At 36.5% G+C, this 16,099-nt stretch overlaps 1 protein-coding gene across 1 annotated transcript in view; it reads left to right on the forward strand.

Annotated features, from left to right (window-relative positions):
* CPEB3 (cytoplasmic polyadenylation element binding protein 3) overlaps positions 1-16,099 on the forward strand; it is a gene marked incomplete at its 5' end in the record, with an annotated part of 31,910 nt that continues 15,811 nt past the window's right edge. Inside the window, 2 exons of the mRNA XM_009707596.1 lie at positions 1-148; positions 1,990-2,079. Coding sequence (XP_009705898.1) covers positions 1-148; positions 1,990-2,079 — 238 coding nt within the window. The remainder of the gene's footprint in view (positions 149-1,989; positions 2,080-16,099) is intronic.

A 16,099-nucleotide genomic window follows, 5' to 3' on the forward strand; every position in this document is an offset into this window, starting at 1 on the left:
TTTGAAGATGGCTTCCTAGACGACAGTCATGGTGATCAGTCTTTATCATCGGGTCTCAGCTCTCCAACACGCTGTCAGAATGGTGAAAGAGTGGAACGCTATTCTAGAAAGGTGTTTGTTGGAGGTCTTCCTCCTGACATTGATGAAGGTACTGTGAATAAGTTACATTGGTGAGATGTGGGAATTGGCGTTCATATGATTACTTTAAAAAGGTCAGATTTTCATAAAAACAAATGTATTTTCCCAGGTATGTCACTTGTAGTGTCTTGTGGCATTATTTAAAACAAACACCACCACCCCCTGCAACACCTGAGAATTTACTTGACATTCTTTTGTACTGTAGGTAGAAGAAATCGAGACAGAAATGCCTGCGTAGCAGGTCTTCTAATCTGCAATAGCAGCATGCGTTCCCACATGTGGGAAAGCTGAAAAAGGGAACTTAGTGGATACTGTCACTCCTCTATAGTCTTTCCCTGTTCTTTTTAAAAGATGTGGTTGACTTTAAGGACTTAGTTAATACAGTCCTTACCAAAATAAATTGGGCTTTAATTAATCAGCTCTTATATCCTGCATATATGCAGTGTTTAGTTGACAAATATAGGGCTATTAATATGGTTACAAAATAATAACCAGCTTAGTAGGGACAGTCAGGATTTTTTTCAATCTCAATATCTGCTCTACTTGTCTATGCCCCCACACACCCTGACTCCTAAATCAAAATCATGACAGTTTTTGGTGTATTTTTCATATTATAGCTGGAATCCACCACTATCTAGCTTCAGTTGGCATACACAGGGAATCTGAGGATGCCTTATAATGAAGAGAGGGATCTCCGAATCTGATCTACTAAACTGAAGCCTAAACCACATGCAATTTTAATGAAGAAATAGTATGGGTTGTCCATCTATGGTTTACAAACAGCTCAAATGCAGTTCCCATGTCACATCATGAGTTGCAGGGCTGTTGATACAGGGACGGCTGGGTAATCTGAATCCCCAGCTGTAAGAAGCAGCAGGCCACCTGGTACAACTGATGTGAACGTTGCTGGGTTACTCAGAATTAAAATATATGCTCAGCCTATCCTGCAAGGAAGTAACATGTCCACTTGGGAGCTGCTACCCTCTTCCATGAGAGGCCTACTCCAGTAACATCTTCTTCCTTCAGCTCCTGAGTTATGCAATATGTGTTTTGTGGCTTTAGTTGCTTGAAAAATCTGACATGAAGCTCATGGGGTCAGATAAACTGGACACATCTCAAGCAGCATCAAAAAACTGGAAAACCACTGCCTTTGTCTTCAAACTTTTCTCCTGATGGATAGTTGCTCTGATCTATCTAGCATCACATTAGACACGATTTTGAACTAATTCTTTCTTTAAAGTACATAAATAAACGCATTGAGGAAAAAAAGATTTCTTAAAAATAACTTAAAATACTTTTTTCTGAAGCATTTGCATGTAAACCAAAATTGTTCTACAGGGTAGTTTGAGATGTGTGTTCCACGGTGTTTCTAAATTGATGCTTAAAAAGCAAAGAAATAACTTGGTAATTCAAGGCATGTTTCCAGAGGGGACTGAGGAAGGTGAAATCCCCCCAGTCACACGACCTGATGCAGCCTGCATTCTAGGGCATGCTACAAGGAGTGGCCATGCAGACATGTAGCTTCGCCGTCAGTCCCATGTGGCTGCATCTGACCCTGCTTTGTGGCTATAATTAGACTGCAGCTGAAGCATATTCACTTCTGATAGATCATGTTTGCATTTAATCCTGCTGCAAACTTGCTTTACTGGAATGTAAAATTACTTTTTTAAGCAGCCATGTATAGCATAGAGGTGAAAGAACATTTAGGCATCCTCTATGTCCATTATTGTAGTTTTCACTGTTCTTAATAGGTGTAGAAAGTAGTCTGGGAGGTTTTTTAAGTAAGAATTTTTACCTTGCCACTGTCAGTCTTTCAGATTCTCTCTAAGGTGCCTCATTTGTTTTTTGTAGATGAGATCACTGCCAGCTTTCGTAGGTTTGGACCTCTTGTGGTGGACTGGCCTCACAAAGCTGAAAGCAAGTCGTATTTTCCACCTAAAGGTAATTAGTTTAAAATACATTTATGCAGGCTGTTCGAGTAAAAGGAAACTACATCTGCAATCTGACAATCCATTTAAAAAAATTCAACTCTTTATGACGAATTTTCTCTCTTTCAACAAGCATACTTTCAGTAGTTGTCATGATGGAAAAAACACAGTTCAGTGACTGAAATGTGGTCCCGTACGTGTACTTCTTCAGCGAGCCTGGAGTCCTCGAGTCATGCCTTAATTTATACTAGGCTTACTTCAGAAGGCAAGTTGCAGATTTTCCTAGTGCTGATTCTGTTGCAGTTTATATATTGTAGGAACTATAGGAATAATAGCTGGAAGTCACTGGTGGATTTGGGTACACTTTTATAGAGAAGCATGAGTCCACTTTGTGTGTGTTCTGACCCAAGAAGCTGTGATCCTGCTCAGAACCACAAGGTCTGCATCAGGGCTCACTGGGTGCTGAACTGCAGCAACAAGCTCTGCTGAGGGAGGGCAGGCTGGCATCATGCAGCACAGTCACAGAGTTTCTAGATTGGAGCTGATTTGGTTTAGAGTGTGTGCAGGTGGGGCAATTTCATATCTGTCAGCAAAACACTGTGCAGACCTGTTTTGGTTGAGAAAGAACAGTTTATGGGAAACCTGTCTGGGAGAGTTACTTGACTAAATCAAGTTGCTCTTACTGTATCCTGGTCTCTCCTCATTTTGTATTATAGTATAAACATTCTGTTCTCAGTCATGCCTGACTCTTGCATATAGTTTGGGAGTTCACTCATGATCTGAAACAGTAGCATGAAGTTATACACAGAATTTCTGATCTATATGTTAAGATTTCCTGTTCTCACTGACCCTGAAAGTGCTTAATTGCTCATTAAGGCCACCGATTATTTTGGCAGAACAATGGGCTGTTCAGTCAGTGAACTAGCTAATCCTACAATATTTTGATAGCTATATTTTGACTGTAAATAACACACAAATAAAAGCCAGCTTAATTTATCTGGAAGCTTAAGTGCTGGAGGCGAGATAAGTCTGTGACAAATGCTTGCCCTGTAAACAGTATTTGGGGCACTTAAAAACAGAACAAAAACCCATACATGCTCCCTCTTTCCTGTTCCATTCTCACAACTCAGCCTTGCAACATTATGCAACATCTGTTCTTGAATTTAAAAACAAAACAAACAAAAGGAACCAAAACCAGCAACAAAACACCCCAAACCTCAAACAAAACCCCTCTATATATTCCTAAGGACAGTGGATAAAATATATGATTTTCCCTTTTTATTTTATTTTTAAAGGTCTTTAGGGTCTTTCTGGCTAGTGAATTCTGACTGTACCTTCACTTACAAGAAAAAATGTAGTAAAACCATCTTCTCCTTGTCTCTAATATCTCCTAGTACTCCCCCCTTTTTTTTCTTCTTTTTTTTTGTTATTATTAATTCAATAAGTAACTATTCGTGATAGAACAACATAGGACTTCTAATTATGATTTTGTTCTGTATCTGACAGTGGACTAGTTATGCCTTGCCAAACTTGTAAAAATGTTTTTGAGTAAGATCTATTTTAGCAGAAGACAAGGGAATGCAGCCTCACTTCTATTTTTATCATGATTCTAATACGGGAAACAGCTTTCAAAGCCTCTGCCAGTTGCCCTGAACGTCTGTCTGAAAGTGCTAAACAACAGTCAATCCCAACTGTTCCAGATTTATTTATAACTGACTTCTTAGTTATCAGTCAGGGCTGCAGCATCATACGTCCTGCATTCCTGTCTTTGAGATTCACTTACAGTCCTGTTGAGCTTGCTAGGTCAAATGTACTTGACTTACTGTGAACCCATATAAGCAGCATCTGCACAGAAGACAGAACGTTATTACTAGGAGTCAAAGGGTAAAGTTTGAATGTGTATTATATTTTTTTTCACAGTTTCTTGGTCTATTTTGTATTTATAAAGAGTACTTCTTTTCCTAAGTTATTATGGAATCATTGACAGAAGTACCACAATAAAATGTCTCCACTGCTGTTTTTCATTATAAGTTCCTCTAGAACTAAAATTAAGTCTGTCTTTTTTTTTTTTACTTTTTTATTTTAAGCTGTTTTGATGCATTATCAGGCTTTTCTTTAAAAAGTACAGTGAAATGAAAAGAGATATTTGAAATTATGCTTGGTGCAAAATTCAGTGACGTGACTTATTCAGTTGTCAAATACTCATGAATTCAAATGTTTTCTCCCTCCCTTTTTCTAGGTATCTTCTCTTCCATGTTGCATTGCTAGTCTGTAAATTCTCTTGACATTTTGAATAGGATTCTTTCAAATGGAAAATATGTCCAAAAAAAAAATTTAAATTATGGTGGAGAGAATGAGTTAGTTTTTGTGTGCTAGCAATCTCAAAGGAAAACAAGAAAAACGGGTTGTTGGAATGTAGCGGGGATGATGTGGAGGCTAATCTTTGTTCACACCTTAATAAAGCCTGACCTCCAAGGCTTCTCCCACCTACTTGAATGTGCCCCACTGGCAGTAAAATTAAACCCTACTCTTTCTGAAAATATGCCATTACTTCCAGACAGACTTTAGTCTCCTTTTGATGGATAGCCGTTTTCATTAATCCTTCGTGTCTGTAGGGTCAGAGCAGTGGGCAGTGTCTGGACTTAGAACAAAGTTCAGTATTTTTTTTGTTTGTTTGTTTGCTTTGATAGGCATTCAGTTAGAGGTTTGGAGCAGACAACATCAGTAGTTGATGCCAAGGGTCAGCATAGTCAGTTAAGTTTTGCACTGGAGCTGTTTTACAAAATTATTTTCTGCCTTCATAGTTACATCCAGGTGATGACATTCCTCACAGTCCTGAGTGCATTAATACAGACTTCCAGTATCTACTTATTGGTATGATTTATTGAATTTGTGGAATGTTTACTATGTTGGTGCAATATATGAATTCCCTATAGTTGCACTATTTTAGGAGCACTTTGATATTCTTAGGGCTAGGAACAAAAGGCTACAGGAACTGTTAGCCATGGCTAATCTGATCAAGCGTGAAATTGGAAAGATTAAAATAAAACGTTGCTTACAGTCTAGTGATCTCCCCCCCCGCCACACCCTCCCCAAGGGCCTTATCTGGTTAGTGGGTCAGGCCATCGATGTGTAGTCATCTCTAGCCAGCCTTATTAGCTCATCTGTTAGTTGGTATGGATGATTAGCTTAGGGGCTGTGGCATGTAAGCTGTTTTCAGGAGTAGCTGGAGTCCAGAAACATTCCTGCAGTGTTGAGCTTGAACAAAGAAGATTTTCTTGGACTTGGCATCCTGAGCAGGATGGTGTCACCACAAGTCCACTTAGGCATGTTACCTCAGATGTAGTGCTGGACCTGATGGACGTAAAAGGTTGTGTGTGAAATACACTGAACTGCAATCTCCAGCATGGTGAGTTACACAAGGCTTATTTCAGTGCAGTGCCAACATTATGATTTTGGACCTTGGGAGATTGCAGATCAACATGGATGTGTCTGCACTATATTCCTCAAGCACATCTATACTATCCATATTATCCAGACTTTACTGTTTTCCCAGATATTCTAGGCTTTTGTTACCCTTACTGAATCTTGCCTGACATCGCAGAATACACTGCGAGCGTGTGTTTGGGAAAGTGATCTCGCTTGATCAATGGTTGCGTTTTGGTGGTTATAATAACAAAACCAAAATCATCTGATAGATCAAACAGCCCCTACAGGATGTGTTGGTTTCCAGTGAGTTCACTATTTAGGTTGCTGAGAGAAGAGGGACTGGTGGCACCCAGCTGTTTTGTCACTGGAAGCGTGTATTATGCACGAGGCATATGCAAAGGCAAGAGAAGCTGATAACAGCTGACAATGTGTATAAGGGTTCTTATTTCTAGTTCTGAGCATCTGTATTATTGCCTTAACATTTCTTTTTACCTCTCCTATGCATTGTAAAGCTTAGCACCATGTTTTTATGTTGGTGTCATCCATGAGGTGATTTTAATGCTTAGCTTCTGAATAAGGCCAATTCATTCTCATTGCCTGAAAAGTCTTTGGAATACTTCCTTTGGCATCTGTTTGGGTATGTTACTAACAGAACTGGCAAAATTGTAAATGCCATGTGTTGGTCTCGGGTAAGCAGATGCCCAGTTCGTAATGTGTTTACTTGGCTTTCACCACAGAGTTTTGGGAATTAAATGTGGTTTGTGGCTAAGTATTTTTTGAGTACCTATGAGATGCTGAGAAATAATGAAATATGTGCTAAAGAATGTTATCAAATGTAGTTCCACATTACCATGACACAGTCTATTTCTCTCTGGCAAAATCCAGATAGGTCATATTTTATTGAAATAGAAATTGAAGGAATTTTTTTTTTATTTGCTGATCTGCTGAGTTAAGCAATGCTTATGCTAACTACAGTCATTTTTTTCCTTTTATTATTAAACAGGTGGTGCCAACTGTGTCAAAAACATTCTTTTAGTTTTTTTTAAACAGATTGCTAGCTCTAAAACAACTTTTAAAAAAGTCTTTACTGATGTTTCTTTGTAATAACTATCTAGCAATCACTAAAACTGCACAACATATTTTAAAATTATAAAAATTATGCAGAAGTCTTCCTCTGTTCCTTTCCATTTAGAAGGACTGATGTTTGGATAAAGATGATATTTAGAGTGAGAAAATGAAGCGTGGCAGAGCTTGGAGACAGGATGGGTTTGGAACAGGAGGAATGCTTTGGCTTAATGGTTGATTTAGATGTGTGGTGCAGCAGTCTGATCCTCTTGTGTTTTCCCTGTTCTTCAGGGGGAGTCAGCCATATTCAGAAGAAGGTCTCTGGTTTGTCTGAATATAGCCACCTGTTGTACTGAAACGAATTGCTTTGCCTTAGCTGATCTAATACCATACCACCAAAGTCTAGCATAAAGTGCCTAGCCATTTTTTGTATTTTAAAAACTGAAGTCAGAGATCATAATATTTGCTAGAATGGAAACTGATGTTCCTTATCCAGAAATACACGCTATGGCACATAGTGATGCCACATCTTTTACACTTTGTTTACATATCTTCCAACACTCATGTGCACAATATGAGTCTTTTACCCACTGACATCTGAGTCCATGTATATAATTTGTAGTCCCTGTGTCTTCCCACAGCAGGGCAGCATAATCCCAAATCAATGCAAATCACAGAATGTGTGGTAGCAAAACACAGTATGTACGAATCTGCTCTTCTGTAGCTGTGTAACTTAAGTTTGGTTTTGTATAGAATTTTCTTTTAGGTTTTTTGATGGCTTTTGTTTAAGCCTCCCTTTGTAAAGCTCTTCACACTATTTCCTGTCTTGTCCTAAATGTTTGAGGATTCTTGGCGATGTACTGATAATGATGATTTTAAAATGTCTGTCTTTGAGACTGCTGTGCTAGTTATCAAAGGGCATTCAAGGAGCTTGCTTCATTAGGAGAATCTCTTGTCTCTAAAACTATGCCATTTGCAATTTCTTTTTCTAGGGCTAAAGAAGAATCTGATGAGGCAAAATATAAAAATATTTTTGAGCAATCTAATTCTGAAGTAGTGTTGCAGGATTATTATCTCCCAGCTTTCATGTTGATTTCAACAAATGCTGTTTTCTTTCAGAATTGCTAGGTTGCTATAGGATTTTTTTTTTTTTATCCTTGAAGAAACCACGATTTTTTTAGCAAGCATTTGTTGACCCTTCTTCAGTCAGCAACTAAGGAATGACCAGGTCTCTTCAGAAGAGGCTCAGCATCCATAGTCTCCACAGGATTTGGTAGTAAAGGTGTTTCTATCAGTCTTAGTAGTTGCTTATGACTACAGTAACCAAATAAGTAAACAAAGGGTATTTATTATGAGAAAACTGTAATGATTGTAGCCAAATATTCCTAATGTAATTTAGGTTATTACTGAAAACCTTATTTTGAGAGCCAGGACCGTGCAAGTTTAGAAAGGATGGGTGGTATAGAATTAAAGAATGAAATTTGTCGTTCTGGGTTCTAGTACAAAGTCATAAAGCAGAGTAAATCGAACCACAGCAGCTTCTGTCTTCCTCATTAGTGTAAACCAAATGTTCCTATGAGAGAAAAATCTTAGTTTTCAAAAACCGATTTTTCTCCCTTTCTGCCTATTTCCCTCTCTCCTTTATTCTCCTAATGTGGTGTCAGAAAGCTTTTTCCAATCAAGACATGACAAATTTGATGTAATGCCCACAATTACTGGATTGGCTCCTTTTCAGGACTGTTTTTGAGGGGCAGGGGCAGGGTTGGGAGGGGCAGATGTTGGGCTGCAATTACTGATAGTGGCTCTCAATTATTATTCTGTAAGAATTGATCTTGCAACACCATGTGCTTGATAACACTCTGTAAGACATTCTCCTAAGTGGAGTAGTCTCTTGTGAGATTTTATGTAATGGGACCAAATCAAATTATTTTCTGCCTATAACACAAAACGAGGCTGTTGTCCAAATTTAGATCTCTGTACTATCAATAAATTTATCCTTCATTTATGTTTGGTTTTTGGTTACTCACCAGCATCCTGGCATTTTTGGTAGTTCTTTTATTCAGATGAATAACATTTTTAGGATTAACGGTCAAATCACATTGGATTATATGATGTCTGTGTACTGTAATATGTTGCATGTGTACAACAGACAAATAAAGGACTATCTTTTTTGAAGAAGTAATATGCATTTGGGACTAATGTGTCATACAGAAATTCAGTAGCTCTCTATCACCTAGGTTCCTCTTTATTGCTCAAGCAGATTATTTAAGCAGGAAGAGTTCTCTTACCTTAGAAGTGAGAGTTCAAGGGTTGTGATAATCCTAGAGTAGCTTTTGCAGTGCATGTTGCTACTATGATAATTTTTCCTGTCAGACTTACTTGTTATCCACATAAAAACGAACATTTTAGTGTTTGGTATCTGAAGATGAATACAAGTCTACAGTTTCTCGTGGCTGCACTTCTGATTTTCTAGAGAAACAACTTTTTTTTATACTCTTCCTCAATAATGTGCTAGTCTCTAGAGTTTCCAGAAAAAAATTGTGAGGACAGTCCTGTGTGATGTTTTCAATTTCAGCCTGCATGTGCATCTGTCAACCAGCCTCCTTCATATCTGAATCTGTTGGAAAGTGTTTTACATGATCAGGGGGTTGATTGCAATTAACCATGTAACTTCATTTTACAGTATTAGTAATAAATGGCTAGAAGAGTTTTGTAGTCATAAATGTTTGGAGGCTGTTCAGAAGTTTTTTGGTAGAAGCAAAATATCTTTTTTACCACACAGAAGTCAATATAGAAGGTTGTTTTGCTGTATTCAAAACTGCGTTAAATTCTAGACTTCTTTTGTTAGACTCTGATTATTGGAAGAAGATGGGATGTGTCATAACTCAGTCAGCAGTCTCATCAAAAGGCCTTGAGTTTCCAACAGAAAAAAATCAGGTTTCTAAAAGATCCAACTGATTTGTGGGCAGCAATTAAAGGAGGCTTACATTGGAAGCCCGTATCATGGTCTGCAGTCTATGTATCACTTTTCTATTAAATTGTATCTAATGCCTCTCAGTTTTGCTGTGACTGATGGGCTAGCTAGTATGTTACATGAGGAGAGATACTTAGGCTACATCCATTGCTTCCAGCAAAGCCAGTTTTGAAGTTGCATACGCATTGCATCTGCACCTACTGATGGTTGTTTGTTTTTTTTTCATAAGCCTCCTGACTATTTATGGAAAACCAAGGATCACATGTTGGAGTTGCATAATAGCCTCTTTCCAGAACAGCCTTTCCATAAAACATCTATATGCTTTTCTGTTGATCATATGCCAAAAAGGCAGACTGTTTTCTCTCACTCGCTGCCTGGAAGGGTTAAGATTGCAATGGGATTTCTTATATTTAACACAAACTATCTATTTTATTAGAATACATTGAGTTAAGTCACAGCTGATATTTAAGACTTGTCTCAGGGGATTGCTGCTTCCAAAGCCTAAAGAGCAGCTGATCAGAGTCTGGTTCATACATCTACTAATCACTACTAACCATTGCAAGCTTTCAATCAAACGCCCAATTCAGTAGGTTCTGTTTAAATAGCAATTCCAAGCATTCACTTTCTGCACTAAATGTTGCAGTAAATTTGTTTGGGCAGATACTGAAATAATTGACTAGAATTTTTCAATAAGACTGACCTGTGTGTAGTGCCCATATTTTTTTTCTTCATTGTCGTGCAGCTGTTACCTGCAGTAATTCTGACTTGTTTAGACTAAATATACCTGTGACTTAAATAGAAAATAGACAAATGTTTGGTTAAATAATACAGTGATCTGAAGAACTGATGATGGGAAAAAAAAATAAATCACATGTCAGACAAGTTTACTGATATCTCTTTTGGACAGAAACAGGAAATGTTGAAGATAGTCCTTATTAAAGAATGCATTCTTTTATGAGCTTTATGAATATTGTAGGTACTTTTAAATTTTTCAGGAGTATGTCTTGGGTATTCAGTATTCTGTAGTATATAGGTAACTGACACCAACTTAAATGCAAATCGAATATTTTTTTAATTTATTGGGCAATTAATTTTAATAAAGCTAGACTTGGTTGTGATCACAGGTTTTAAATCTTAATGTTCTTAAAGATTATCTCAAAGAGAAAGGAGGAGCCCTATGAATTTATCTTGTAATTATCAAAGATGAATCTTACAAATCATTAGCTATCCAAATCAGAGACAGGGTTAAGTTCAAAATTTTAACTGTTTTATCTCTTACTTCAGGAGATGCAGATCCTCTTTTAAAGAAAGCTTTGTATTTAGTGAAACAGAAACACATAGAGCTTGATGACTGACTTCATGACATTTACTACATAAGAGCACTGAATCATGCATTTTTAGGGGTGTGTATCTCTTGGTCATTTTTGTGGAGGATAGATAAATGTATTAGACTGTGATATATGGTATAGTAATTGAGTGTACATGTATATTATACTGCTTATATCAAACTGAGTCACTGAGTAGCTTACACATCACACATGGCCTACTCAGGAGGTAAAAAATGCAGTCTGGCATAGATTCCCACAGGGTTTGTAGCTGCTATGAAATGTCTGTATGGGGAAGAAAATATGAGTTCTGACTGAGAAGTCTCTTATTGATGATATACTTAAATAGTGAGTGGATATTTAAGCTAAAATGAAGTATATTAAATAATTCTATGTAGCTACCATTTATACTGAAATTTTGCATAGGATAATGACTAAAAGACTCCTAAGCAGACTGAAAATATGTTCCTTCTTCACTATTGTCACTTCATGGTACATATATGAAAGAAGATGCTGCTAATTCTGATTTGAATGACTGTCAGTTCACAATATCTAGCTAAATTTTCTTGCAAAACCCACTAATGCCTAAGATGCTAAAAAAAGGTTTAAGGAGGCAAAAACAGAGTGGTAAAGTGAAAGCATTACCTGGAATTTGAACGTACCTAAGTACAGAAAAAGCTTTCCGTCACTTATCTGTAGGAAGTAACAGACCCCTTTTGTCAAAGGGAAGCAATTAAATGTTTGTCTGCTTCTCATTAACTACTTCTAAAGCCAAGGAGATTTTACTGTGGTTTGTGCCCCCCCACACTCCATCTAAATACTGTTTTCATTAAATGTTGCGCTTTTTTTTTTTTTTGCTTTGTAAATGGAAATGTGTGAATTGATCTGTAAGTACTATGGGCTCCAGGATAAAAGCAGTCCTTTGAATAGTGATATCAAGGACTTGATAATATTTTGTGCTTTCCTAATAGCTTGTGCTATGTCTTGTTTTGCTAATAATTCATGAAGCACCAAATTCTTCTTTCAAATCCTTGAAATAAATCCAAGGGGATGATTTGGGCTGGTGGTGAAGAGAGAGATTCTGTACTAGCACTGCACCTTATCCTCTGTTTCTGAGGGTCATCTAAAAAATAAGATATTCCCTACTCCAGCCCCCCAATCAGTTGTAATCATTTCATGCATTAGATGCTTGTGCTGTCTTTATAAATTCCTATACGCATTATATTTATAATATTCTATTCCTAGAATGTGATGCACACAATTCTACTCCTAAGATAATGATACAGTAATATAAAGTTAGTGCAATACCATCTGAATATATAGATCAGCACTTCATCAAAGGTAATATTCTGAATTACACTTCTGTTCTCTCAAATGAGAGGTTAAGACTGGCAATGGGAATGCATCAGGTGCTGAAATGAAAGATGCTGTGAGTGCCTCTGCCCAAGGCAGCATATATGCCTCTCTCTGATTTCAAAAGCTAGGAGCAGCTGAGAACTGGTGACTCAGTGCTGTGGTTGGCAGTCTACTTTATACCACGCAAATTCTACCTACTTTTGGGACCTATGATGTATGCGACTACTGATTATACTGAGATAGTATAATCAGTACTCTGTTGTATACTGATGGAGGCTGTGCAGTTTTCATTTAATAAAATGAAAACCATAATGTTTTAGAGGATTTGATAAGTCCAGTAATTTATTTTTTTTTGTAAAATGTACTATTCTGATCTCCCAGAAACTTTTTTTTGAGAAAAATTTGTTCTGCAACTATGAGAAATCAAGTTTTGGAAAAACCTTCTGTTATTAAGGAAGGCTTTTCAAGCTGCATCTGTTCTATATAGTCAACAAAGACAAGAAACTTCAGCAACTAGAACATTAAAACAGTCCACATGTGAGTGAGTATCCAAACTAGTTACTAACCAGCAATGCACCACAGCAGCAACTGACAAATTGACTACTTGATTAAAAGAAGAAAAGTCAAAGCCTAGTACTGAAGCTCCGCATTCTGTCCTAAGAAATGTCTTACAACTTCAGTTCCTCTCTAGGCACAATTCACTCACTGTGAAGCACGGATTACCTGTCTGCTCACAGGAGAGTTAGAATCATACAAAATCAGGAAATACATTGCTGGCTTGATCAATGTAAATGGCATTGGGTATCTTCTCTTTTTGATTAAAGTTCGTTACTTTGAATGAAGTTCTTGACAATGGTTCCAAGTGTTTTGTGTATCACAGCTCTAGTAAGTGCTGTTTCCTTTCTTCTTTAAAAATAAATTTAAAGAAAAACATATCTATTAAAATGAAAACCACTTATATTGTAAACACCAATATCAAATTTTCCTAATTAAAAATAACTGACTTCAGTTAAAAAGTAGCCTGGATTTTTGGACCTTTGCTTTCTTCCCCTGAAAATCTTTTTTGAATTTATTTTACCTCATGCCAATGCTATGCATGAAGTAGAAGCTGAAATCAAGCAGACAATTTATCTAGAATTTTTCTATGTTAATGTTGCTTGGCATAGAATTGGAAATTGGCTTATTTGCAAAGAAGAGTAACAGGTTTTGTTCAAACTTGGAAACTGATCTCTCCTCAGCCATCTGTTCAGAGTAAAAGCAGCAGCAGCAGACCTGACCTCCTCCAGATGATAATGAGCTGCTCTGCCCAGAGCAGTCATTATTTCATATTGCCCTTGAAAATCAAAACTGAAAAATTCAATTCTGAATTTAGTTGTTTTTTTGATATTTAGGAATGTAAATGCATGTTTTTTCATGCTGCTGACCAAGTAAACTTCACAAAGATAGCTTTTGCCTCATCAAAAATTTAGTCTTTGTCATATGATTAATTCATGTGACTACTCTTATAACTACAATAAACCGAATTGTACGTTATAGGCTTTCTTTTATGTTTTTATATCCTTTAATTCTGATTTATAGCTGCTATAGATCATGTTGCAGTCTGAAGTTTTAAAATGGCTGTGACCTTTGAAAGAGGAGACAACCCTATAAATTTGCTGTTGCAATGTTTTACACTAGTGTAGAAGTAAAATGCCAGATAAAAAAAGAGGCTTTAGTACACTTGTAGAATGTTCTTTCAGTTAAAAAAAAAAAAAAAGAAAAAAAGGCATTTCAATATTTTCAGTACAGGTGGGTAGGAGTTTTTTTACTACAGGACAAACTGAGATGGTATATGTATACCGTTTGGTGTGTGCCCCCCCCCCCCCCGCCATAAGCAGTGAAAGTCTTGAAGTAGTGATGACTAGCAAATCCTTTCTGCTTCTTGACATTTTGGAATTGAAAGGAGTTGATTATTCTTTAGCTGTATATATTAACTACACTACTATTGAAATGTTGTCCTTTCTGTTCAGCACTGAAGTGCAGAGGAGACATTGGGGCACCTCTCCCATGTCCCCAAAATAATGCACGTCTTCATGGAGCAAGCATTTTGTTGGTGGTTTGCTGCTTCACCCCCTGCCCCCCCCTTAAATTGAAGATGTGAAGAAAAACTCTCCGTAATATTTATGACAACGTAGGAGGTTTCTAATTTCTCTGTTATTTGTGATAAGGTAAGATCATTAGTAGTAAAGGTTAAATGTTAGTTTCCATTCTTTTGGTAATCTCAGTGATGTGGACTATTTAACGGTAAAATTTGGATTATGAAGACGTGCTATTTATTTTACAGAAGCTACTGATACAGAACCTCAGTTTTCATTCAACTCTTTCATATGATCTGCTTGCTTACTGACTTTTCTTGATATGTATCCTGTCTTCCATTTAACTACATACACTTCATTTAGGTTCAGGATCCAATTATTTTTTCAGTGGAAGTGAGGATATGGATTACATATCTTCAGTTAAAAACAAACAAAACCTACCCCAAAACTTGTCTTTAATGTGGCATGTAGCGAATTTCTTACATATCAGACTACTCAAGATTTAGTCTGGTACTCATGAAAAACATGTAAAAATGAATAGGAATCTCGCTCCAAGATGCTAAACTGTTCACATTTCTTACACACTTTGTGTTTTTTAGAGAAAGGAATCAGCTGACAGGGTCATACACTGCCATTTAAAATTAGACTGACTAAAAGAAATTCATCTTTGCAGCCCTGACTAATACATAATTTCACTCTTCTGCAGTAGCTAAGTGAGATTACAGCCCGTTCTATTTTGAGGTTTCTGAAGTATTTAAAGCCTTTGATGTTTTTTGAAAATCCAGTCATGTCACTGCAATGTTTAAAAGAAAGTCTGCATTTTTTTTAACACCTCGGATTTTTATTTTTCAAAAATGAGTTTTCTTTTTAATGGTTGTTTCATCTTTGGATTTAGAAATGTGTTTTATTCATGTTCAAAGCATCTTCTAATAAGATTACTAAGGGTGACTTTGAGCAACGACCCTTTGTCATCACATTAACTGATTTAGAAATTTAGTTCACACTGTTTCTAAATGTTCTTTTGCTGTGGGTTTTTAAACCAAATTTATTCTAGAAGTTCTAGTAAATACAACCATAATTCAAAACTATTTTTAAAAATCCAGAAAAAAATAAAAGTGCTATTTATATTTCATTAAAAAATTAAGTCTATTTAAATCTACTTTTTTGAGGTAGCTATTTCAACCATCTAAAATAAACCCAAAGACATGAGACTAGAGCATTAATTTTCTTTGCCAGTTTAACTCCTCTTATTTTTTTACATAATAATATGAGGTAGATATATATATTGAAGATCTCTTTTATAAGAGATCTTAGGTGGATGGTAGATTTTATTGTAATCTTGGAGCCTATAAAAGCATCAGAAAAGACATTGTCTAATCTTTAAAAAAAATAGAAAAGAAGAATATTTTCTTGAAAGGTTTAATTTTTTCAAATGTAAGTAGTCCTTCCATTTTGCATATGAAATGAATACATGTGACTACCCAAAGACTGTTCTGACTTGCTATGCAGTATGTAAAGAGAAGAGAAGGTCTTTCTCTTCGTTCTCTTAGTTCTGCCACACAACATCAGTGTTATAAAACTGAAAACACATGACTCTTAGAATATTATTTCTATATCTGATTTTGTAAGTGGGATGAATTTGGGGAATTATGTATTTGAGGTCAATTACATAGGAAATACATTATATGCAGACCTCTGACATGGATATTCAAATACTCTTTGACCTTATATATAATTCTTCATCACAATTTTCTTCTTTATTTGAAAAGTAGCCTCGATTCTAAGAGCCAGAAATAGGTTAATCTTTCC

Source organism: Cariama cristata, unplaced genomic scaffold (assembly GCF_000690535.1).
Source record: "Cariama cristata isolate BGI_N322 unplaced genomic scaffold, ASM69053v1 scaffold20249, whole genome shotgun sequence".
Taxonomy (NCBI): Eukaryota; Metazoa; Chordata; class Aves; order Cariamiformes; family Cariamidae; genus Cariama; species Cariama cristata.